We start from the raw sequence: 26,354 nt of genomic DNA, 5'->3' as shown, positions 1-26,354 counted from the left end.
TATAAAGACTTTGTTGACTGGGTTACACAGAGCCTCTCCTGCTGACACTGAGAATTACACACACACACACATACACACACACACGCACGCACGCACGCACGCACACGCACACACACACACACACACACACACACACACACACACACACACACACACACACACACACGCACGCACGCATGCACACACTCACACATACTGCAAAATACATAGTACACATACACGGAATAGACTATGAAAGTGTAAACAAAGAGAGTGTACATTAACATAAACTACAGCACTATACACACACATTCAAACAGAGGACACATGCTGGATTTATAGTAATACACAGAGGCTCAAAGCTCATTCTTGTGTCTCTGTAAGGCTTTTACTCACACACATGGTCTTCAGCAGTGTTCAGAGCACAGGTCATGACATCAATTAACAAGATACACAGAGCAGACATGTCAGTCTCTTGACATGGAGGACCACACTAGTCCACACAACAGTAAGACTGCCTTTAATGGTTTATTTTTCTTATTCTACACTTGACTACTATTTTTAGTAACATTCTTGAGTTGTTGTGGACCATGAAGATGCAGAAGGGTTAGATTTGTTTTTTCAGTTTATTCTTTTATATTTTTTCTAATATACTTTCTCTAACTACTTAGAGAAAGGCATGATTAGGCATGCTGTCGTTTCACATGCATGATGATCTTAAAGGGTTGGTTCTCCCAAATTACAAAAAAAAAAAAAAATTCTCACTTACCTCTGAGATTAATTTATTTCTTTTTAAAGTATATTATTTTATATAGAAACAAAAAGGTGGGAAGCAAACAAAGTACGTACAATAGGACACTATTATTATATTACTTAATTAAAGGGTCAGTTCACCCAAATTACAAAAACTCTCATTTTACCCTAATATTTATGGTTCTTATAGCATTACAAATGTACTTTTAAAGAAAAGTGAGAGTCGTCATCCATGCTAGCGGCTCTGAGATGCTGTACACAGGCAGATTGCTAAATTTAGCATGCTAGCATGCTAATATTTGCTAATTAGCACAAAACACAAAGTGCAGCTGAGTTCATGTATTGAACAGATACAACTTTTTACCTAATGATGGCGGAAAATCAGGGCATCACCAGAGACATGAATGTCCGTCCTAAATTTAATGGCAATCTATCCAACAGTTTTTTGAGACATTTCACACAAAGAAAGACAACCTCAAGGTGGCGGAAAAGAAACAGTCAGTGGATCATCAGCGTTTGAAAGGTTTCATCTTCTGGTAACCATGAATGTCTGTACAAAATGTCACAGCAAACCGTCCAATAGTGGTAGAGATATTAGAGTCTCGACCAAACTGGTGGACAGACCGAGCGACATTGCCATCCCTAGAGTCACACTGCTAGTGTGGCTAAAGATTGGATTATTAATGTGTCTTTTAAGAGACTTGTTACTCAAGTAACACTGTCTGATCCATATGACACACTGTCAGTAGTGTTCAGGGACTATTCCTTTGGTGAAAAGTAGTTCCACTGACAATTGTTTGCATCATTTTCCTTGGATTATTAATAACAATGGGAATGCTGTTCCTAGAAAGAGAAATTACATTCAAAGTTTAAATGTGATTTTGCTGTGAGCACCACAAATATAACTCATTCACATACTTTCTATCGAGTGGGTGGCAGAAAAATCTCTTTAATCAAACCAAGATGGTTGATTCGGTGTGAGGTTCATCCCAGAGAAATAAAAACAGATAATAAACCTTTTGACCCTTTGACCCTTTGACCATCATGACCATCAAAAAAAAAAGCATTTGACTTGGGTAAAAATCTATTTTGATTTGATTCTCTTGAACATCTCGTTCCCATGCAGAGACACATCACATTTAAGATTTATGGTGCCACACAGTCAGATTTCTCTGTTTGAAGTGTAGAGAGTAGTGAGTAATAATGGGCTTGTGTCAAATGAGTGGACAGAGAGAGAGATCAGAGGGTTTGTCATCATCAGAGGGAGACTGAGAAGATGACGGACAAAGACTAAGGAAAGCAAAATAAAAGCGTGTTAAGCAAGAGGTAAAAAAGAGCTGGCAAACACACAAAGGGAAATTAGTTTTGAGTATTTTAAGAATTGTAAGTGCCACAAGATAAATTACTCTTCTAGTCTTTAATTTACATTTTTCACTGACATCACAGTTAGAATATGAGTGTAAGTCTACCAGGAGCATCATTCTCTGGCAGTTCTACGTGTTGACTGTCCTCATTGCTTTTGGTAAAAACAAAACAGCTCAAAGTGACACAGGAGATGGATAATCATATGTCGCGATGTTACTTCTCTTCATTTTTGCAAAATGTCAAAGAGCATGGGAGCATGAGAGTCAGGCTGACCCAGCAGCCAAAGCAGTACAAGCCAGGAGGGAGGCGGACAGCCGGCAGGGGGTTTCCCATGCAAGCCACGTTGTCGCACCGCTCTCACAATTCTCTATAAATAAAGACTAGTAATGTATTCAGGACCTAAAACCATGAAAGTGTCTAGGGCCTTCTTTCATTGTCTTGTCTGATGTTGCAGGTGTGTGTGCTTTCCTGTTGTGGTGTCTTAGCGGACAGAAAGCTGTTTTTCTCTTTTCTGCTCAGAAAACCCAGCTGACATCAATTGTTGTGGCATTTCCAATACAAATATTTTGACTCTGCTGTTAAAGTAAATTATTGATATGATCTTAATTGTGATTTGAGCTTTGTGCTGTTGATTGAAGCTGCCACAGCTGACTTTATCACTGCAGGTTTTGTATCTTGTGATATGCGCTCTGACACCATACTGATTTTTCTTTCTGCATTATGAATTCTGTGAATCAACTTCAGCTAAAACAGAGCAGTGAAAAAAGTGGCAACCTGTCAAAGCAGTCAAAGAAAACTTATTTTAAATGTACAGTAAGAGTGCCTTGTTTTGCCTCTCACATTTTCTGTTTGTGCAGTATTGAGAACAGCAGTTCACCTGGGTGGCTTTTGAGGACAAGCTTTGTTTATGTGTTTTGGTTCAGGTAACTCTGGTGGGTTTCAGTGAAAGACTTTCTATGTAGTTCCCTAATTTGTGGCTGCGGTGGAAAATTCTCATTCGGGATTTGAGTACACGTGGCTTGAAAGCCTCGCAGTCAACACTTCATCAGTGAGTGAGGTCAACTCACTCACACTTCACACAACCGGTGTACACATATACACAAACACTCACTCACTCACTGACAAAGACGCACACACACACACACACACACACACACACACACACACACACACACACACACACACACACAGTTTGGGCCTGCCTAACCAATCAGAGTAAAGTGGAGTAGGTCCCCCCAGAAGTGGGTGGGAGAGCTGTTGAAACAGAAGTCTGTCTCAGGACACACAAAGTTTGCATTGGTGGTTTGGAGAACTTTTCTGCTTACAACTTCTCTGCAACAACGTTCCTTTTTTCATCCTGTGATTGTTTTTTTTATTTAACTCTGGGGTCCATTAGGGCACATTTTGAGTGTGGAATGGCTGAACTGGTGCGAATCCGTAAGAAACGTCTGCAGATCCCCATCTCTAGGTAAGACAGGGTTAAAATAAGTACAGATGATATTATAGTATAGATACCTACATGTTCAGCCTTCCTGTAACTGCATAAATAAGGCTGAAGGACTTAACAAACATGCTATATCTTTAAATTTAAAATGATTGATCACTGTTGGGTGCAGTAAGGCTGTCTGGATCACATTCTGATGTTGGAGATTTTTTGTTTTGCAGCAATGGAAATAAGTGAGTCAAAAAATAAACCCTGTGCAGCACAGTGATGAGTGACAATGCAGCAGCCCTCTGTCGATTGATTGTGTGTGTGTGTGTGTGTGTGCTTCAAGTGATTGTGTGAACACTCATGTTACTCTATGCTTTTTTGTGGGAGGAAATGTGCTGCAGAGATGTTGGGTCATGCGTTTTGTTTTGGTTTACACATGGATGCATTAGAGTCTGCAGGGTTCAGAGCTCGAAACCTCGTTGTTTTTTGCCATAAATTCACACATTTCTCATGTCAATGTAGTCAATATTTACTAGCGTCAATACATAGTACTTTTATGGTGATATGATCTGATGTGGGTTTAAGTTTTTGGTTACTTTTTTTTCTCAATGGAATCTACGCAGACAGAAATCTATTTAGAGATTTGTGCTGACAAAGCTGACACCATTCAAAGTCTTCCATACTTTTCACCTAGTAAGGATGATAGTATGCAGTGTGTAGATTCAACAAAGCCTGGCCAAAGGAAGATTTGTCATTTCTCTCTGTAAACAAAGTTTCACAAGTGCACTTGACGAGTCATTTCCTGTAAACGTTCTGTCAGAGGCTCTTCTACTGCAAACAGTTGAAACAAAAAAGACTGTGTTATCACGAAAGATTACTTGAGATTGAAAGTGAGCGGTGGCATTCAGATGCATGCTATTTTTATGACTCAACAGCTTTTGAAAGCCCTTGCCAGCGTGATAAACACTTGAAAAGCTGTGAGCGTCTCATCCCCATGAGTTGGCTCCGCAGCATGGCCTGGCGCAGTTTGAACACAATCATTTTGGTCAGGGCAGCGTACACGCAGCATACCAAAATGTTTTAGAGAAATGATCTGTGGCACAAATGTGTTTTCAGATCAAATAAATCTATTTTTCAAATGGCCACAGAGAAAATAAAATCCAATCAAAGTTTAAGAATGACATGTCTATAAACTAAGGGTGAGATTGTTCATCAGAGCTGTATTATGCTTTTGTATTTATTGCCATGATAAGATTACATTAACACGCTGCAGGTGGGTAACACTGTAAGTGACATGTGCTGCAAGCATTTGCTTTTCATTACGCTGCAGGAGATCTATTCTGTCACACTAGTTCTCTCATATAATTGGATTAAAAGTTTCATATTGAGCAACATGTTCTCAGACAAGATCAGAATGTGGCCAAGACTTATAAACTCAAAAACATAATTTTTCATGGAGCCCAATTGGACACAATGTGGGTTACATAAGACTTCAACCATGGGAAATTTTCCTCTCATGGAAAATTTGCCACTAATGATACTTTTTTGCCACTGGCTTTCTTTGGACAGCTTGGCATTTAAAACACTTCCAAATGAACTCTTTCCTTTCAGGAGGATTTCTCAACCTGTTAAAGCACTCCTCTTACCTTGTTTCACTCACTCAGTGATACATGCTGTCAATTTATAGAGCTGTGTTTAAAAAGCTTATATCAAACATAGTCCTCAGTTTATTCAAACTGACTGACTTTTTTCTGGAGCTATAACTTTTATTGCTGTACCCAGTGTGATCATTAGAAACAGAAATTATTAAATTGGGTTTCAATTCCATTGATTAATCCATTGTTAAATAGAGGAACTGTAAAAAGATTTTCCAGATTAAACTTTAAACTTTCCATAGAATCTTTCGTTCCGGGCACTGTTTAGGCACCAAGAAGAAATGTAACCCCTCTGTCGAATGAAATTCTCCATTTCATCAAACCTGGACGGAATAGCCTCCTCTAAAGTTTTCCCTCAGCTGAAGCAACGTCGTCATAGCGTACTCATAGTTCATTGGGACATTACTGCTGACATAGTCATGACTTGGGCCAACTATACATTAGTCATAATAATAGTCATGATTATGGCATTTATTGTGTTATGCCATGATTCTTCTTAGCCAATCAGTGAGTTTGTTCCTCTGCTAATTTGCATTATTTTACCCAACCAGCACAAGGCCCCCAAGTGTCACGGTAAGGCTAAATGGACAGGCAAAATGATTTTGCAAATCAAATTTAGAATTGAATAAGGATAAGCAGCAAGGAAATTTATTCGAAAATGAGAAAAGGGATTGCCCCTTCAAATGCCTTATTAAAAGCTCTATTCTTAATTTGGTTTGTGAACTCAATTATTTATTTCTGTTTTAGAACTGCATTTTCAAATAGATTTTTAAATGCTCTGTTTTATTAAGGAATTCATTCATTTATTTTTAAATTATGTATTTATTTACTGTTTTAAGTTTGATTTATAGTTCCTATATTCAATAATGGATTACTTAATAGATTTGAAAACCAATTTATTAATTCCTGTTTTTAATGTACAATTAGAAATTAAATAAAGAAATGCTCTATTTCAATTTCCATGTCCCTTGAGGTCCTCCATAGGGATCTAATATAAGAAATGTTGATGGTGGTGTGTAACTTCCATTTTCACACCACCACATGCCATTTCATTTTTTTGCGTTGATGTCCAAATAAATGATTGTGTTTCCTTTCAGGCTGAGAAACATGGTGAAGCAGCTGGATGAGACAGATGTCGACTTTCAAGAAATCAAAAAGAATCTGGATTTCACAGCGTCGTTACTGGAGGCAGTTTACCTCGATGGAACAAGGTAGGATATAGTAGAATAATATGATGTTGACATTTTCTTTTTTTTATACCAGCTCTTTTAGTTCTTTCAGTGAACAGTTCATTACTTTGAACTTGCACAAATGCCCAAATGGGCGTAAAGCCCCCCAAAAAAGAGCCAAAATGGTAATGAAAAGATTAGAACTAAAATTAATCCTTTACAGCATCAATACCCACTTATCCTTAGCAGGGTCACAGGGGGCTGGAGCCCATCTCAGTTCACAGTGGGCACAAAGTGGGGTACAACCTGATCAGGTCGCCAGTCACAGGGCTGACACATACATGTTTAGACAGACAACCACTCAGACTCACATTCACACATGGTAGACTTGCATTGCCAACCTATCTCCACAGCACTGTGTCAATGGCAGCGCTAAAGTATGGTCTGGCTGCAAGAGTTAACATTCTGGTATAGGGGAAAGAAACGTTCTGGCTGGCTTGTATTTCTTTAAACCAATCACAATCATCTTGGGCACCGCTAAGTCCTGGATGCAGCGACGGTACCCTAGCAAAATACATAGTGGAAGGGGAGGATGTCAGGCTTTATACCTGCACTGTTCACACAGTGGACCAGACTCCACCCACAGGCCATGTAGAGTCACCAATTTACGCTTGATGGTGTTTTAAGCCCCCAACGTTGACTTCAAGGCAGCGCTGCAACCGTCGACTTCAAGGCACCTAACCCTAACCTTAACCCTTCAGGCAGCGCGGCCATGCAAGGCAGAGATGTTAACAAGTCGTTTTTTGGAAGTCCAAGTCGAGTCTCAACTCTTTGAGCTCGAGTCCAAGTCAAGTCTCGAGTCTTTGAGGGGCAAGTTCAAGTCAAGTCTCAAGTCTTTTGCCACGAGTCCAAGTCAAGTCTCAAGTCTGTGGCCATCTGATCTGTCCCTAACACTGTATTGTTAAATCTTATGAATTCAAAGCATGTTCTGTAGCTACCATCCATACAGTATCAAAATCAGTTGTAGGATAACTTTATGGGGTCTACTGCAATTTGAAGAAACACAAATTAAGAACTCGGTTTCAATTTCATAACTGTATTTTTCAACATTTTGGTATCTGCACCAAAGAATACATGTTTGTCTGTGTTACTAACTAGCTGTACAGCCCAACCTCATCATGCATCACATTTTTCAGTGTTCAAAGTTTGAGGGAAACATCTGTATTGAAAGTTCATACACCAACCATGGTGCAAACATGTGAGAACTGATACTTTCCGTATTGCTATTTAACAACAATCTGGTGAAATATTAACCTAAGTCTGTCACATCATATGGATACATATGGAGTTATATTCCTATCTTTATTCAAGAGTGCATTTTTTCAATCTGAGAACATTTCTCACTGATATTACATTCAGATTTTGTAATAATTTCCCTCAAAACCTTGCTCTCACACTAAGTGCCAAATCCCCAGGAACATGGTTAACCAAACGAGGAAAAAATACAAAGTGGGGTCATTAAATACCAGTTATAAATACACACATACTGTCCGTCATATGTCGTTCAATCTTGCTAGCTAAACTACCGGTATAAAGAAAAGCTATTTGTTTACGGACATCAAGCTAGGCTAGCAATGGCTTGCGCCATATGCTATGTGCTACATTTATGTTACTCACCCTCATAGTTGTGTACGTAACTTGATATGTCCCACTTCAAAGCTTTCTCCCGTTTCCTGATAGGTGCAGGTGAAAGAGCGTTGACCGTTCTGTGCACATTATTGACATATACTAATAATAAAGCGATGGACGGCGGGGGTAAATAAACTTGGTTACAGACACATGGTTACAGAGGAGCCGTCCGCAACGGACGTTCTAACATAAACGAACGCACCCTCAACAGGGCAGGGATCATTTCATTGGTCAACACTACACCTGGCATTCTATTGGTTGTGGAATTTTAACAGTGTTGTAACACAAAAAATCCAAGTGCGCAGGAGAGATCCCAGAGGAGAAGATCTGCAAGCGCTCAGAATCAGGAGTGCGAGGAGAAGGGCCAAAGCTGAGAGCAGAAAATCTGTCCACAGAACAACATATCTGAGTCCAAGCACAAAGTTTGAGCACAAGCAGAGCAAATCCAAGCGCGAGCAGTGACTATTTGACTGTGAGAGCAAGGTTTTGAGGGAAATAATTACAAAATCTGAACGTAATAGGAATATCAAAAGAATACACTCTTGAATAAAGATAGGAATATAACTCCATAGGATACAACTATAAAGACACAATTTGCCTGTTCCCAGCTTTAGCACAACACTTTGCGATGTTTAGCTTGTTACCTGTGACGATATATGCTAAATGTAACGTCTCTTTCACATTAGCAAGTGACTGACCTATTTGGGTGCTTTTGAGATGCCTGATGAAATTCAACGTTGTTGATCCGGCAGCATTTATCTTGGTGCCACACAACTTGTATGTAGCTGTTCGCTTACTGCCACTGTTTACGAAGTTATTGAAAGCAAAACTAAGGACAAAAGGCACAACTCCGGGAGGACTTGGTGTCGCCATTGTCAATGCATTTATGTGAGTGTGCGCACATAGGCATAGCGCAAGTCCAAGTCAAGTCTGAAGTCTTTTGGGTCGAGTCGCAAGTCAAGTCTGAAGTCAGCTATTTGTGCGACTTAAGTGCCACTCGAGTCCGAGTCTCAGACTCAAGTCCCCATCTCTGGTGCAAGGTAAGGAAACTGGAGCACCTGAAGGAAACCCACAAAGAGGGCTGTGAGGCTACGTCCCATACCAAACTAATATGACTTTTTATTTATTGTTGTTTATTTGTATGTACTTAATGAAAAATAAAAGCAGTTATGGACTGCTTTCCTTTGCACAACTCCACATGTAAATATCAGTGTAACACTGATTATCAGGTGCCAAAATGCCAATAGAAAGTTATGAATCTTGCACAAATGGGCATTCAAAGCAAAGTCTAGACCACCCACAATAAATCACTTTTAGAATTTCAAGAAAACAGCCCCTATGACATTTTATTGTTCCATACTTTAACTAATGTGTTTACACATACAACCACTGTAAACAGATGAGATTTGTATCTTAAGTCACAGAACTTTTTGTAGAATTGTCATATGGTTATCAATATTGTCAATATTGATAGAATCTTTCTATACAGCCTCCTTTTTCTTGGGTTCCAGCTCTGTATCTACTGGTTTGTTCTATACGCGCTATATAGTGCAGAAATGTACACTCTCACAAATGAATACTCAATTCTGACACTCAAAATAAAATGATGGACAGTAAATACTGTGCACTCGTAAGTGATTTTGGACACAGGGACTGATCCCATAGTGCATTATTCGTCTATTTCTCTGTGTCTGTCTAAAAATCGCTGTTTGTGGGTATGTGTGTTGTCTCTCTCAGACAGTGTCTCGAGACCGAGGACGACCTACAGCAGCTGCAGTCAGATGGAGTGCCTTCAGAGGTCACTGATTGGCTGGCGTCCACCTTCACCCAGAGGATTCGGCGGCCTGTACGACGCTCAGACGAGAAGCCCAAGTTCCGCAGCATTGTGCATGCAGTGCAGGCTGGGATATTTGTGGAGAGGTAAAATAAAACATATGTTCATTTTGTCTCTATTTCAGATTTTAAGTTATGGTATAGTTAAGGTTATGAGTTTTTAAACAAGGCCTGTATGATTTGTCAGGATGTTTATTACTTGTCTGTAACAGCGCAACTGCAGCAGAAAAGAAACAGAGCCAGTCATACAGCTATTTGTTTTATTTATGAGACTTAAATACAATAAAATAAGTAAACTATAATATCATACTGTAAAACTCTATATATTGGACCTAAATGACTGATCTCCACGTCTGTACTATAACTCTAATATAAGCTCATACTGTACAGTGTTTTATACTATCACAGCCACAGACTGCTGCACTGGACTGTGAAACATTAGCCTTCTTTTCTCTTTAAAACATCCTTCCACAGGGGACAGGGACTTTGGAGGATTTTTATAAACAGCTCCTGAGATGAGTTCACTGCACAGTGTCAACATCTGAACTGTAACTGAACTCAACATAAACATTGCATTATTTCAGGATGTTCAAGAGGGCCTACACAGCAGCCATGCCAGACCAACCTGCAGCGGTCGTAAACTGCCTCAGGGTAAGCTTCCACTGATCATATGTAAATCTTTCAGCACGTCATGTGTTTGTGTTATAAATCGGACAACAAAATAGGGGTCGTATGAATGTATGTATACAAGTATGCATCAATAATGCTGTTACTTTTGCCTTTTTCTCCTCAGGATGTTGACCGCTGGAGTTTTGACGTGTTTGCTCTGAACTCAGCCAGCTCTGATCATGCTCTACGATCTCTGTTTTTTGAACTGATCACCAGATATGGCCTCAACAGCCGTTTTAAGGTTGTTTATCTGTTTGGATTTTATTGAACAGTATATATATAGTGCACTTCCCATACAATATGTTTTGATAGAAAGGCAAGAATGTCAGTGTTTTGGAGGAAAATCTTACAGTAATATGATCGTTACTGCCCTTGTAACTTCTGCCTTTGTGAGAAATGTGTGTTGTAATCGCAGATATTATCAGGCATATGGGTTTTATTATCAATTTGGAACAATGTGTTGCCAAATTATTTTTGATACTGTAAACCCTGTCAATCCCAGCCACAACTTTATTGCAACATGCAGGCTGTTTTAGCTTTAATTGTTGACACAAACTTTATGAACCTTTGATTTTCCAACAGGACTTTGACTTAAATGATTATGTGATGCACTTTGCAGATCCCCATCTTGTGTCTGACAGAGTTCCTGTCAGCACTGGAGAGAGGATACTGCAAACACAACAACCCCTACCACAGCCACGTCCATGCTGCTGATGTGACTCAGACACTGCACTGCCTGCTGCTGCGCTCTGGACTCGTGGTACACTGGGCTCACTTGAATACATTTATTTTTGGAGCTGCATCACATTTTTAAAGGATAATGCTTGTGTTTCTGTATATTGTCCTAATAGAGAATTGCAGGAATGAGTTCTAAAACCCAGAAATGATTTAGCATTTAAGCATTTCTGGTTCCCTCGTTTTTTTACGTCATGAATTTTGAAGCTTTTTCATTTCTTAAAAAAAGACGGTTGCAAACAAGTAGCTAACTCAGACTACAAGCGTCATCACCAAACACGGGAGTCATTGAAAGCTAGTCCTACTGTGTTGTAGTTAAAGCGTAACTCTCGCCAAAATGCAACCTAGGGTCTTTTTGTGAATGTACCCGAGTCAAACTTTCATTTAAAAGCATATTTAGGACGGAATCGCCACTTTTAAGATTTACCATATTTTCATTTTTCGGTCAAATGGCCTTTTGAATGGGAGTCCTAGGGGCACTTTTATGCTAGCCTCAAAATAGCTATTTTTAAAACACTAAGAAGGCTCGACACAACATGAAACTTTGCTCGAAGTATCACCAGGGTCTCTACACCTTAACAAAAGCATTGACAACATTGTTTGTGTACCCAGAGTTTACTAAAAAGAAAGATTTTAAGCCACTCACGTTAGCAGTGAGACGAAAATATGGTAAATCTTAAAAGTGGTGATTCCGTCCTAAATATGCTTTTAAACGAAAGTTTGACCCTGGTACATTCACAAAAAGACCCTAGGTTGCATTTTGGCGAGAGTTACGCTTTAAAGCCTAACGTATTGTTGGCCCAATTTATTGTTAGTTTTTTCAGGATTTGTTGACAATAAGAAAAACAAGCCTCATCCTTTAAATCCAACTGTATGTTCACCGTGCTACACATAAAGTATGTTTTTATTTTGATTTTTTTTGTCTCTTGTTACTCTAAAGCACTGGCTGACAGAGCTTGAGGTGATGGCGTCACTATTTGCTGCAGCCATCCATGACTATGAACACACGGGAACCACAAACAACTTTCACATCCACACAAAGTAAGCTATTTTTCTAAAACATGTTTCATTAAAGAATGTCTTACAAAGAACCGGCTATATATAAGCCGCATCCTGTTTTGAAATTGGTAAAATGGTAAGTCAGGGAATGTAGGAATAGTAAGCTTGTGTTTCTTTAATGCACTTTTAGAAAGAGGGAATAACGGACTCTAAAGCAAACACATTTTCATGGAGGGAACACAGTATTTTTAGATGTTGATTTTCCACATTGGAGAACTGAAGAACGCGGTCTCTTGGCACCCATCACCATTATCATCATCATGCTTTATTTTGGGTATATACAGTAATCGTCCACAATAAGAGAGCAAGTCTTATTTGCTGAATCTACAGTCAACAGTCTTAAAGTTGTACTCTACCCAAAACACATCTTCTCAGTGTCAAACACTCACCTTCTATAGGCTGAAAATAATTTCTTACTTCTTGAAGAACATTAGCTGTCGTTTGAATTTATGTTGGTTACAATTGATTCCAGGGCAACCTCAGCGTCCACAGCAACCTTTCAAACCACACCTGCAGCAGTATGCACTTCTCCACTGTCCAACTGTGCAGCAAACACTGAACATTTCTCCAAAATATGACTAAAAAAACAGCTTCATGTTGTGCAGCACTGGGATCCTCAAAGTTTCGAAGCTCTGACTGAACCTGTGGATAATGCTGCAGGACTAGACTGGATTGCAGTTGAAGTTTTATATTGTATGTATATCCAAAAGGGGAATTTTTATTCCCCAAAGAGCCAAGGTAGTTTCTGGCTTTATTTTATATTATATGGTATAGCTTTCTATAATTTCCTAAAAAGGGGCTGATATGTGACTGGTAATTCATATGAACGTTCCTCATGAAAGACGGTGTCATTTTGTGGTAATTGTAGGGTAAAAGGTGACAGTGTTGAATTGGTTAAATTTCCAATTTACTCATTGATTAAAATTAAGTGCAAGCATGAATATGTTAGTCAAGCATGGCAGCTCAGCTGGCCTTCAAGTTTCCAGTGACCAATTAAGAATAAATATATATTTATTTTGGTTTAGATTGAGAAGTTCTTTGAAGGAAATTCCTCTGGAAATCAAAAAGTCCTTATAAACTCAAGACAAACTAGTTAAGATGAGATCTGGAAGATATAGTAAAGGTTTTAAATGCTAGAAAGGTGCAATAACTAATGTTTCACCATAAATCATATCAGCATATCTTTTCAGAGTAAGAAGAGGAGAGGGAGAGTTTGTATTGCCTACAGCTTTGCTAACAGCTGCTTCTCACAGGATGGACAGGTTCTGGGTGTTGCTGACGTCTGTAGCCAATGCCATATTGCTAAAGCATATATAAATATACAGTACATAATAACAAATCATGGCTCAAACATCTGAGAAAACACCATAGAAGACAGAATAGATAAAGTAATTTAGACCACGTGATTCAATATGTTCAGTAGTTTATTTAAAATGCCTCCTCCCTCAGGGGATGGGGAAAGCTTTCCAATTGACAGCCAAATTACATAGTTTTTACCAGGACATCACCTTCCTAGGAAATTAAAGGTATTTGAAAATTACAGATCTGTAAAATAAGTTGTTTTTTTTCCCATCATTAAATGTTGTCATTATTAAAAACCATTGTAACAATCATGATTTCAAACTGACCATGGCCATTCTCTCTGTGAAGGATGAAACTATCAACAAACTTTTTTAAACAGCCCCCAAAAGACCATTTTACACACAGCTAAATGTTTTCTTTGACTACATTTTTACAAGTGTTTTATTTTATGTTTGGTTTAACAAAATAATCACTAGGTGGAAAACTTTTAAGAGTGTACTTGTTACCAATTTAAACAGGCTAATAAAGTAGATTATGCAAATGAGTGGACCCAGAATGCCTGATTGAGAAATTAGTTAATTAGTTATTGAGTCATTAATACCCACATGGTGCCAGTTTTTTTATCACATCCCACTACCTCTTCATCATTTCAGATTCCTCATTACAGACCTACAGTCATAGTGCTCAAATTACTTCCTGAGGGCTATCTCATTCTCACCTCCTCCCTTCACACTACAGAATTGTACAACTATGTATAGTCACACCCAGACCCACTCTGTAGACTCTCTTTCTCTTCTCTGTGCTGATGTAGCCTACTTAAATCTTGCTCTTTAACTGTCTGTCTGCCAGGTCAGAGTTTGCATTGATCTACAATGATCGGTCAGTACAGGAAAGCCATCACCTGAGTGCAGCATTTCGCCTGCTGCAGGATGACCACATGAACATCTTCACTAACTTGACAAGAGAGGAATGGATGTAAGATGACTATATTTCTACCATCTAAAATTGTATTTCTTATTTTTGGTTCAGTTAGAGACACTTGGACTGGCCATTTATTGAAAATTTGGCAGAAAAGAACTCTCAAAGACTCCAAGCAGCAACAAGGTTTCTGCTGGGAGACCTAACCCCCCTAATAAACACATATATGAACATGAAATATTAGTCACATCTAGAATAATAAACTAAAATACTATTAGGTTTGGGTGGGAGCTGCAGCAGCAAACAGTGTTGGCATGACAGTAGTAGCAAGAACGTTATAATACTATTGGATGTGAGCTGATAGCCACACAGCTGTGAATAAACCACAGATTGTAAAGCATGAATGAAACTGTTGTCAATGAGCTAATGCAAGCGCAACTTCAGCATTTGTCTGAGCTTACGCTACAGTATGCCTCATTTACTGTGAACTAAATAAAGATGTTCTTGAGAATTGGTCGACATTCGGGGTGGATACAATAGCATTCGCAATATAAAGGTAAAACACTCAACCATTTAATGTTTATTCTTATTGTGTTTTGCACAGTTCATTGTTTTTTTGTTTACCTTGTTCCTGTTGAAGGTTTTTTTGGCCATTTGAAACTAAATATCCAAATAATTAAAGAGTTAAGGTTTCATTATGATTCAGTATTTTGCCCAAATGATCAAACCAGAGGTAAATACATCATAGAATAGGCAGAGATAATAAAATAAAATAAAATAAAATAATAAAATAAACCCAATAGACCAGGATGCATTTTGAACAAATGGCATGACAAGCTTTTTTTCTGAATGCAGCTGAATGCAACCAACCGTTACCTTTTTGTCAAAGGGCAATCTGAGAAACTCACTTCTAAAATAGAAAGAGATGAGAAATGTTGGCCAACATCCTTTCAAGGTTTGTACAACAAGAAGAAAGTCAATCATAACACTTCCTGTATAGCGAGCAATGGAAGATATTTGCCAAAATCCAAGAACATATTTTTTGAAAGATAAAGCTCTAGAATATGCTCTGTTTTTCTTGTTCTTATTTTTTTTAGCCTTGCTGTTAACTGGGTTCTTTAAAAGGTGAATTTGAGAGGATGTATAAAAATCGAGAAATGCCCTTAGACCTCTGAGGATTAAAAACCATTATGAGCATGGCCACTGTGGTTTATATTGTATCAATCCCACACCGTCCTGCTGCTGCACTGCTAATACTCACAAGAGCAATTAAGCACTATACTTGTGTATTAATCCACAGCTGAAAATAGTTCAGAACAAATTAACTATTTACTCCTGTTTGAGTAACTTTTGCCAATAACTACAGTGTCCAGCTGTTTTGGTCAAAGCTCCTTGAGGCAAACTTGTACTTTATATTGATATTGGGCTATATAAATAAATACATACATTACATACTTTTCTTTTTTTATATTTAGCCTATAAAAATGAAACTATACATTTGTGACCTATTTACAACTTCAGTTTGAAAGAATGTATTTGGGGCTGATTGTCACAAACACAGTAATCTAAAAGTATTGAGACTAATGCACGGTTGGTTTGGGTCTTTTCATGAGATTGTTTGACAACAAGAAAAACATAGAATAATGGCAGCCCAATCATTCGAAATAAAAGTAGTTGAATGGTCTAATTGTGTTGGTGGATTTCACATGTCTGCAGGGTGACATATTGACAGAAGGGGGACAGAAGGGGACTCAGTGAGGGCAATTATCTGCCAAGCATGAATTTGTCCTTACATGAGACTTTAAGTCCTTACCAAAGCTACAAGGCTGCTCCTCTTGCTGACCTCTGACCTTTTAAAGATAAAATGTCATTAAAAGATCATGTTACTATTTATGTTTGGTGATTCATTCAATAATCAGCAATGGAAAAGTAAATGAGTCACTGTCCCTCTTACTGCACTATAACTAACAATCAGAGATGTAGTCAGTGAGCTACACTCACGTATTTTATCATTTTCATTTACTTTTACGATGTGATATGTAATGCACTTAATATATATATATATATATATATATATATATATATATATATATAGTGTCAACAATCCATTTCTGCACTGAAAACACAGCTTTTCATATCACAGTTACAGTAGCGTGTAGTAGTAGTATGTGTTTTATTAATGGAAGCGCTCTGCAGATATCACCAAAGATAAACACCAGCAGCATACTGTATACTAGGCTTTTCTAGCAGTCAGGGTTACCATGGGAACAAGAAAATCCATCAGGAAATCTAAAAAGATTACCGCAATGAGTTTGCTGTTTTTACTCTGTACAGTTACTTCCCATAATCCAAGGTCAACTAGAAAACTGTGTGTCTCTGTGTGTTTTTGTTTATAGGGAGCTGCGGTCACTTGTTATAGAGATGGTGTTGTCCACAGACATGTCCTCCCACCTACTCCAAGTCAAAGGGATGAAATCCTGTCTACAGCAACAAGAACGGTAATGCTAATGGACTGTGCTGCTTGTTCACGCTGTGGTGCACAGTCAAGAGATCATAAAATAAAATGTTGAGAGCAGATTTCACTGAATCAAACATCCTGCACAACAGGCAGATAGGCAAATTAGTGTCATGCCAGCCATGTCATTAGACATGTTTGAGACACACAACACGGCCACAAAAACAAGTGCGTTATGCTTTCTCCGACAGGATTGATAAGCCCAAAGCACTGTCTCTGTTACTCCACACGGCTGACATAAGCCATCCATCCAAGCCCTGGGCGCTGCACTCTCGCTGGACCAAAGCCCTGATGGAGGAGTTTTTCAGGCAGGTAGGAGCTCTAATAGACCTCAACTGACAATGTGACTCTTTCTCTACTTCTCTTCTCTTATTGTTTTGTCCACAGACATAGACTATTGTTCAATAATATGGTCGAACCCAACAGAAAATAAGATTGAAGTTAAAATGCATAATCGTTAGACTTGGTTAAAGGAATAGATAATTTGCTTTCTTGCCAAGTTTAGATGAGAAGATTGCCACCACTCTTAATCTGGACAGGAAATATGTAGCTGCAGCCGGCAGCAGGTTAACATGGCTTATGTTATAAAATGGAAACAAGTTGAGACAGCTAGCCTGGATCTGCTCGAAGGGTAACAAAATCAGCCTACCAGCACTTCCAATAGTTTGGCACTTAACCCCTCTAAAACACCAACGTTTAAGAAAAAGAGAAATAACCTGGTAATTAGTTACATTGTCCTTTCTTAGAGACGTGAAATATTCAATTAAGCAAATTACCTAACCACACATACAAAGAGAGAGAATAGATCTCTTTATGTAAAGAAAAAACGACCTGACTTAATTTTCTCTTGAAAAACTAATTTTTAATTGACTAATTGTTCCAGCTCTACTGGAGAAATGACAAGATTTAGACCATGTGGGGCCATAGAGTTAATAGAAAATATGACTTAACAGTTATGTAGATAAATATAACAGTTAAAAGGAGGGATACTATTATATAGACCTGTCTTTGTACTAAAAAGGCATTATTTAAATATTAGTTTTTTTTGTCTCAGTGTTTTTCATTAGTACCGTTTCACTATGAGTGTGGACGTCAGATCTTATGTATTGTGTAAAACACACAAATCACATCATTTCTACTCTGTTCTTTCATGTCCTACCTACTTCTATTCTTATCTGACGGGTTTGATAACAGCTCTGCAGTTTTGTAAATGACTCAGTCTGAAAGGGAGAAACCTTCAAAGAGGTTTATTGCGTCAGAGCAAAAGAAAACGACATAAATAGCACCTCAGGTATGAAGCATAGACAGTCAGAGAGAGGAAAGTCTCTTTGAAAGGTTTAGTGAACATCTACTTTGTGTAGTTGACGCCACACTAGATCTTACATGGTCTGATTTTATACAAGATTTAAGGCTGGGGAAAAAATACATCCACCGAGAATCGATTGGGTCAGATATGCACCAAACATTTTGAGCTTGTTGAAATGTATTGACTTTCAAAACTTCCAAACCTCATGAAAAACTGAGCCTAGAAGTTCATTCTTGACCTTTGGGAACAATATAAAATACTTTAAGGAGAGACAGACTGTGAAAGTTTGAGGTTGGATTACTTTTTTATTTATTGTTAACCTTGGAAACATAATTTGACAAAATAATCGCACTCAAAAAGCCAAAATTGACTCTAAATAATAGACTTAATTGTTAGTGGAAATTATATTTGTTGTTTGGACAGTGGGTTCATGTTATTATATTATGACTTTGTTGAGTAAGATGACCTTCAGTGCTACTGAACAAAAACATGAATAAGTAGTTTTGAAGAAAGTCCGCTATAACATGACATTATAAAGTATTCCTGTTTACAGAGAAGCTCAGTATTTACCAAAAAACAAGAATATCCACCTCAAAGATTATTTAATAGCTGTTTTGGAGCTTATGATAATACAGTATAAGGATATCCTCAGCAGTTGGAGTTGTCATGGAATTAGATGTTTTAACTATTTACATATTTTTAAGCTACATGGATCAGAATTCCTTAAAAAGCTCTAAAAATGGCTATTTGAAAATCTACAATTTCATGACAACTGAGAAAACTCTGATAAGATATAGTTGAAAGCTTCAGAACAGCTAAATGGACCTCGAGATGAGATTGTTTGATAACGTACAGTATTTGTCTGAAGACTAGGTGTTATAGATAGAGAATAGATGAAGCATGAGGCACCTCCCCTGATTACTTTGAGGGTGATTCTTTAGCTCAGCAAGAGATGCAATTATCCATTCATGTGTAGGAATTGTCTATCGTGCATTCTTACAACCTACTTAAAATGCCATTATTTTCAGACAAATGCCTACTGACTCCTCCCAGATTGGCTGGTATTGTGAGGCTGGTACTTTGACTGAGTGGCTTTCCAGTAAATGCAGCAATACGTTTCTATGTGCTGTCCTCCTCTCTATTTCTATTTCTATTTCTCTCTATTTCCTCTCTATCTATTTCCACTGCCTGGACTTAATAAAGAAAAAATAGAATAGAGCAGATGTTAGGCAGCCCTACTCTCTTGATGTGAGAAACATCTTTTTAAAAGGCTCTTTAATGTGTGTTGTGTAACCTTGAAAAACAAAAGCATGATATTCTTTGAACAATTTAAAAGTCTTGGGCGAGCGTTGCAGTTAAATAACCTTTCAAAAGTTATTTTCAGGTGACGTGTGGGATGCCCTTTAAGATATCTTCTCTCTCTCTTTCTATCTTTGTGAGGGTGATAGAGAGGCAGAGCTCGGCCTTCCCTTCTCTCCTCTGTGTGATCGAAAAAGCACCCTGGTAGCCGAGTCTCAGATTGGTATGTCTCACAAAACATGTTTCTTTCACTCAGTCCTCTTCTCACTGATAATCTATAAAAAAGGATTTAGTTCCCATTCATACTTTTGTTTAGTGAAGTCATGAAACTCCTTTGGAACATATGACATCTTGACAATCCCTGAATTACATTTCAATTTCTTTACTGGTGTAAAAAATAATCATATTTTACCGCTCAGCAACATTTTATTTTCACATGTTTATACGGCACTCTTTTCTTCTGCAGGTTTCATAGACTTTATTGTGTATCCTACATTCTCTCTGCTGACGGACATGGCAGAAAAGATTGTTATTCCTTTGGTGGAAGAGAATCCAGGGCCACCTGACCCCTGCAACAGACACAGGTAACGTACAGTGTAGCATTGTACTTGTAGGCTAGTAAACTGTACTGCATTTTTTTAGTTGGATATTTGGTTGCTTTGTCTTTTAGCATAAAGACTGGAAGCCATGGATGCATAAAGAGCTAAATATGGCGCCGCCACTTAGCCTTGCTAATTATTTGCCCTGGTGGTCACTTGTATTGCAATTAAGAAACTCCCTGTGGCCCAAAAGTGTCTCCATAGCCCACCTTTACAAAAGAGACATCTAAAACTATTGAAGGGACACCTCGAAATGCAAACAAGGTCAATTAGGGACCGTTTGGTATTTATGGAATGGACCACCGGAGGAAAATAGGGGAGGGTCATGTCTTTTTATTCTTTGTTGAGGGGAAGGTCATCCAATTTTTTTAGTCTAGGGGGGAGGGTTACCCTACTTCATGAGGACAGCAACATTTCAAAGTGGCTTGTTTGGTGCATATTTATCCATGTAGCTCCATGTAGCTCTCTCAGTCTCGGCCCCTATCGCTAGCAGATGGGTCCCTCCCTATTTAGTCAGTCAGACAATTTGAACTGTAGCTTTAGAGACCGTGGGATTTCCCAAACTGAATAAATCTCGCTCGCACATATATACACAAAACTGCTTTGCTAGCTCCATCGTGTTGTAACTAAGACATCTGATGAAAACCAGACGCAAGCTTTTATTTTGAAAAGTCAAATCTTATATATTTTATATATATAATATATATATATATATTTTATATATATATGTATATATATATATATATATATATATATATATATATATATATATATATATATATATATATATATATATATATATATATACGACAGCCTTTTCAAGGCATTTGAGAAGGAAGGAGTGGTAGCATGCAAGCTCCCAAATTGACGCTAGTCTGAGAAATGCAGTTTTGGCTAATGTTCAGCTTTGGCAGCTTTACTATACAATGACTGAGGAAGCAACCAGTGTTGAATTTGTTATTACCCAGTGTGCTTTGCTGAATGGTCTCAATGTTTTATTGTTTTATTTCATGTGAATGTTAAACTAGTTTACTAGATGAATAACTTAGTATTTGAAGTAATGCAGTAATGCAGGAAGTGTGCATTTAGTTTCCATGCTTATTGGGTTTCCACAACAATGTTAGTGAATAAATCTACTGAAATGGCCACCACACCATAACAGAGGAGTGTGATGCGCAAGATGAGAATGCAGAGGTTTAGTCAAATATGTTACGGTTGTGAAAAAACAATGGCTATTGCTATGTCTTTGCCAAGCGTACACCAGTACAGAAGGCATCAATGAATTGTTGGGGAGGGTCATCCAAAATGTATTGCTGTTGAAGGGAGGGTCAGGTCTATTTTGACTAAAGATCCCAAAACTCCTCCGGTGGCCTCTGAAATAAGAACAGTCCCTTATTACTCTTTTTAATATCAAATTAAAGTCTATGTGCTGAGTGGAAACGTGCAGGCGGGGCCAGCAGGAGAAACACGGATGTGCACAATGTGGACGCAAACCCGTGAGAACTTAAGATAAAAAGCTTTTGTTTTATATGCTTGGCAATTCATTTTCATTGAAATGGATGGGTACCGTTTCGGAGTCCAATATCCAGGTACATTCATGCTGGATACAGGGGGAAACTGTTCTCCTGGCCCTATCCAAAGTTTCAAAAACCTGCCTATCAGCATCTCTGAATCTCAATAATTAACACCTTACATCTCATTTGTTCTATCTGTACAAAGACAGAAGTATAAAAATGATTGTTGTGGTTTTGCCGCAGTTATGATATGGTATTCTTTGGCCATGTACAGTGACTTCCTGTTAAGCATGTTTTATTATCTTTCGACTGAGCATGCTTCCAGTCTTTATGCTAAGCAAAGCTAACTGGCTGCTGGCTGTAGCTTCTAATTTAACAAACAGACATGAGAGTGATATTGATCTTCTCAAGCTTATTTCCCAAAATGTTGAATTATTCCTTTAAGAGACATGTAGATCTTTAAATAGACAAGAATGCTATAAACTCACAATCTATGTATAAATCGAGGAATCTCTGTGCTCCGCCCTCCTACGTACTTCCGCTCAGTTTTCATTTTCCTTCAGTACACCATCTGGGTTTGCGGTATATTCTTGGGTTTTCTCCGGCCAAATCTTTACCGGTCCAATCAGGGAACAGAGGGAGTGGCTGAGAACGATGACATCGACGTTGTGCGCTACTTTGAGTTGTAGTTTCGTAATGGCGGCGGAGAAAGATGCGAGCAAAGCCATTCGGTCCGTTGTGGCAACACTGCCGAATATCCAGAAGTTAAAGCCCGAGCAAGAACAATCTTTGCTGAGTTTTGTTTGTGGCCATGATGTTGTGGCCCTCCTCCCCACGGAGTTCGGGAAAGGTTCGATTTTCTAGCTCGCTTCATTAGTGGTGAAAGAGTTGGTTAACACGAACGCTAGCGATGCTAAGCCGATAGTTGTTGTCAGTCTCCCCTCTTGTTGCACATGCGCATGACATACGTCACGACCAAACGTTAGCGATTGGTTATGGCAGATCCAGAGTGGCTCTGGGCAGATCCAATAGTTTTAAACTTCAACAGAGTACCCGCCTTCAAGGAAGTTAACACTTGTCAATGGAGAGTGGCCAGACTCTCTGTACAAATGAAATGTACAAGAGTCTGGTAGGACCAGGCTACATATGTGCAGTACAGCAGTGGGGAGTTGCGGAAACCCTAAAAGGCTCATTGATTGCGATTCACCGGCTACAGGTGTGTTGCCAAAAACTGATCATCTGCCAAAAACTCATTGCTGTCTACACTACATGCAAATGATGAAATACGCTGAATCTCTAGATGAGCCGCAGCCGAGCCGCGACTGATTGAGCAGCACTGCAACATGTGTTTACAGGTTGGGGCTCTCCAGCACGTTGTTTTGTTGTGCACACTTCTCTCACCATTCTGCTCAGCCGGGTTCCACTGCTTCTATCGCCTGGGCCACATGGCCTAAAACTACCACTATGTGTGACTGCTACATGAAAAAAGCGGACACGTTGAATCTCTAGATGAGCAGCAGCCGAACCGCGACTGATTGAACCTGCAATAAATTGAGTTTTATAATAAAACATATTACAAAAAACATTCATGAGGCGCATTACTTATGCCATATAAAACTGCCTGTGACCGCACAGTGCAAGTTCTGCTTTCAAATGTCAAAAGTAAAAAGAGAGGCATTATGACTCAGCACAATGTACTTAAAGGTGAGATTTTCAACTCTAAGTACAAGTACACAGTAAGTCAGTAGTATAGGCCTACAGTTGCATATTAAGTGCTTTGGGGGGCTTCTGTAATTTATGTTGGAGTACAATGTTTCTGGAAAAAGCGATACAGGGGGCCAAGCAATCAGCCCATTGCACTGGCACTGTACTAGTTATCTAAACTAAAGAAAGAAAGAAAGAAAGAAAGAAAGAAAGAAAGAAAGAAAGAAAGAAAGAAAGAAAGAAAGAACGAAAGGTGAATTGGGGTAACACTGGAAAAACAAGTATTGCCATGAGAGCACTGTTCTTTCTCAACAGTAATCTGTGGAAGGAGAGCTCCAGAGGCCTGCAGTGGAGTCTCGCTCATATCACAGCTGAGCTGGTGAGCTTCCGCTCCACTTGGACACGACACACCGAAGACAACAAACTCAAATGGAAGGAAAGTGGCTCCAATGGTATGTTGCATAATCATTCATTCTTTCACTCATTAATGTTGTGAATATACTGTATGCACATGGTAAAGTCACACCTATCACAGCAGGGCTTATCACTTAACAATCCTGAGAAATGGTTTTACTTTTCTACTGTCATCTTTTGCAAAAACCCAGAACTAAAATGATCACATGAAAGGTTTGACAACCTTTGCTCACACAGAATGAACGATCTTTGTTCTAGACAGTGTGGCTGATTTGGCAGAGACAAAGCCACTCTCATAAATGTGCTCAGTCTCCCTGATTTGATTTGTTATCTACAACACTCATTTCACAGTGATCTCATGAGGAGATTAACAGTTTCCTATTCAGTTTAAGAACATTTTCCAATGTCTTTTCCAATATCCTCCAGGATTTTCAGACCCCAGTGTGACGAAGGGGCAGAGATCCAGCCAAGAGGAGCTGTCAGGAAAATCCCTGCAAGACCCCACTACGGATTCAAAACAGTAGAAAGGACACTTTTTCTAGGAAGGTTAACTGAGGTTATGCTGAGTTACTGTTTGTAACAAAACCACAATGCCTTCTTATGTCATGAGTGAGGGAGGCGGAGGGAGGGAGGGAGGGGTGTTTTAAGGTTAACATCATCTTCCCAAGGTGAGATGCTGTCTATTCACAGAAATGCCCTAATGTCTTATTTCAAGGATAGCATACTGTGATAATTTAAATGCAGAAGTGTACATGCTGGCCATGTTATACATTATCTTGCATGTTATTAATTTAATTTGCCACCTAAACACTTGTAAGGAACCTTTATTAGTTTGACTTGTACACAAATCATTTAACCATGCAATAAACATTGAAAATAGGTCCATGTGTGTCATATGTGAAGTATTAAGTCATTTTTAGGCTGGCCTTTTGGGATATTGTGCCATGTTGGTTTTAATTAAAACATTTAAAGGTCCACCTGCAAGGTCAAAGACCCGCATCGTTGATTTAATTGAAGCTGCTGGCCTTGCATCACTTTAACAATTATTTTATTTAGTTCCAAGTCTTCAAAGTTAACTGCAGCACATTCAGTGGCTTATTCGGCAAACCATTTTAACTTTTCAAGTGATCTCTTTCTAAATTGGAATCCCTTTTTAAAACCACTTGAAATCGTTTTAAGTAGTTTAACTGTCAGAGGTGATGTTTTTAGCACATAAATTATTACCCCTGTTTGGATCTATTAAGTCAAAATTAGTTGACCATTCTCATTAGAACACAAACAGTATACTTTGCATTACAATACTATCAGGCAGTGTATATCCACCCATAATCAATCGCTCTGTCTCATTAAGATACACTTGAGCTGGACAGAGGAGTCACATCTGCATCTTCACCTGAGCATGGAAGCATCAAACACATGGCTTATACTGTAAGTAAAAATACAATTTGAATATAGACCGAACACTTTAGAAAAACATTTACAACAACTTATTGTAAATATAATTGAACATTTAAAGTGTCTCTCCAGCAATTAAGTATTGCATTTCCATAAATTTGGGGGACTTGCAAGAAAAATGTAGGAGATTTCCTGACTTTTAATCCTTAATATGGGTCAAGATTGAAAGCATCTAAAACCTTGATCCCAAACTTCCCAAAATGCAACTTACTTTAAAAGTGTCTTTGTTAGACCATTATTTGACTTTAACATGCACAGTAAATAATGTTAAAGTCAAGTGCACATTTGTCTTGTGCCTGTTAACCCATTGTTTCAGTTCTCTGCTCTCCCAGCTGGGGGGGCTGTAGAGCAAAGTGACAGAAGTGGCTTCAGGCTACCCTGGAGGGTTTAGCTTCAAACACTCCTATTTTAACAATTGTCAGTTAAGCAGTTTGCAATTGCATCTTCAGCTTTCTTCATCTAAGGACCGTTCTGACAAATGAAGCTGTTCTCCATTCAAGTCAACTGGGTGGCTTTAAATAGCACAACAAGGATTGAAGACACAGTTCTGATATGTTCTGCACGCCAAACCCCAACACACACACACACACACAGACACACGCATGCACACATGCACACACGCGCGCACACACGCGCGCACGCACACACGCACGCACGCACGCACGCACGCACGCACGCACGCACACACGCACGCACACACACACACACACACACACACACACACACACACACAGCTTTATAAATGCAAAACAGTGAAAAACACCAATATTGTACTGTACATATTTTGTACGAGGTATCTGCAGCATCTTGAAAAGCAAAATAAGCATTTTTACTGCATGATATGCTACATTTTTAAGGTGTAGATTATTTAATCAAGACATATTAAAATGTATGATCAGAGTGCCTCCCACCCTGATACAGAAAATCAATAAAAACTGCAACTTTAGTCGTTTGCTCTCAAGAAATCCTTGCAATATAAGTGATCAATCT

General features: G+C 38.7%; 1 protein-coding gene across 1 annotated transcript; it reads left to right on the top strand.

Moving 5' to 3' along the window:
• Positions 1 to 3,339: 3,339 nt before the first annotated feature.
• On the top strand, positions 3,340 to 24,792 carry LOC116051592 (calcium/calmodulin-dependent 3',5'-cyclic nucleotide phosphodiesterase 1B). The gene is made up of 14 exons (XM_031302110.2): positions 3,340 to 3,565; positions 6,282 to 6,395; positions 9,780 to 9,962; positions 10,460 to 10,526; positions 10,669 to 10,785; positions 11,164 to 11,304; positions 12,220 to 12,320; positions 14,490 to 14,615; positions 16,955 to 17,056; positions 17,265 to 17,385; positions 19,820 to 19,901; positions 20,145 to 20,262; positions 23,811 to 23,947; positions 24,336 to 24,792. Exons 1-14 carry the CDS (start codon positions 3,513 to 3,515, stop codon positions 24,431 to 24,433), a joined length of 1,560 nt encoding a protein of 519 aa, XP_031157970.1. The 5' UTR covers positions 3,340 to 3,512; the 3' UTR covers positions 24,434 to 24,792.
• The last annotated feature ends 1,562 nt before the right edge of the window (positions 24,793 to 26,354 follow it).

The sequence above is a fragment of the Sander lucioperca genome, chromosome 6, assembly GCF_008315115.2.
Source record: "Sander lucioperca isolate FBNREF2018 chromosome 6, SLUC_FBN_1.2, whole genome shotgun sequence".
In the NCBI taxonomy this organism is placed as follows: Eukaryota; Metazoa; Chordata; class Actinopteri; order Perciformes; family Percidae; genus Sander; species Sander lucioperca.
This window is presented reverse-complemented; position numbering and strand designations above follow the sequence as displayed.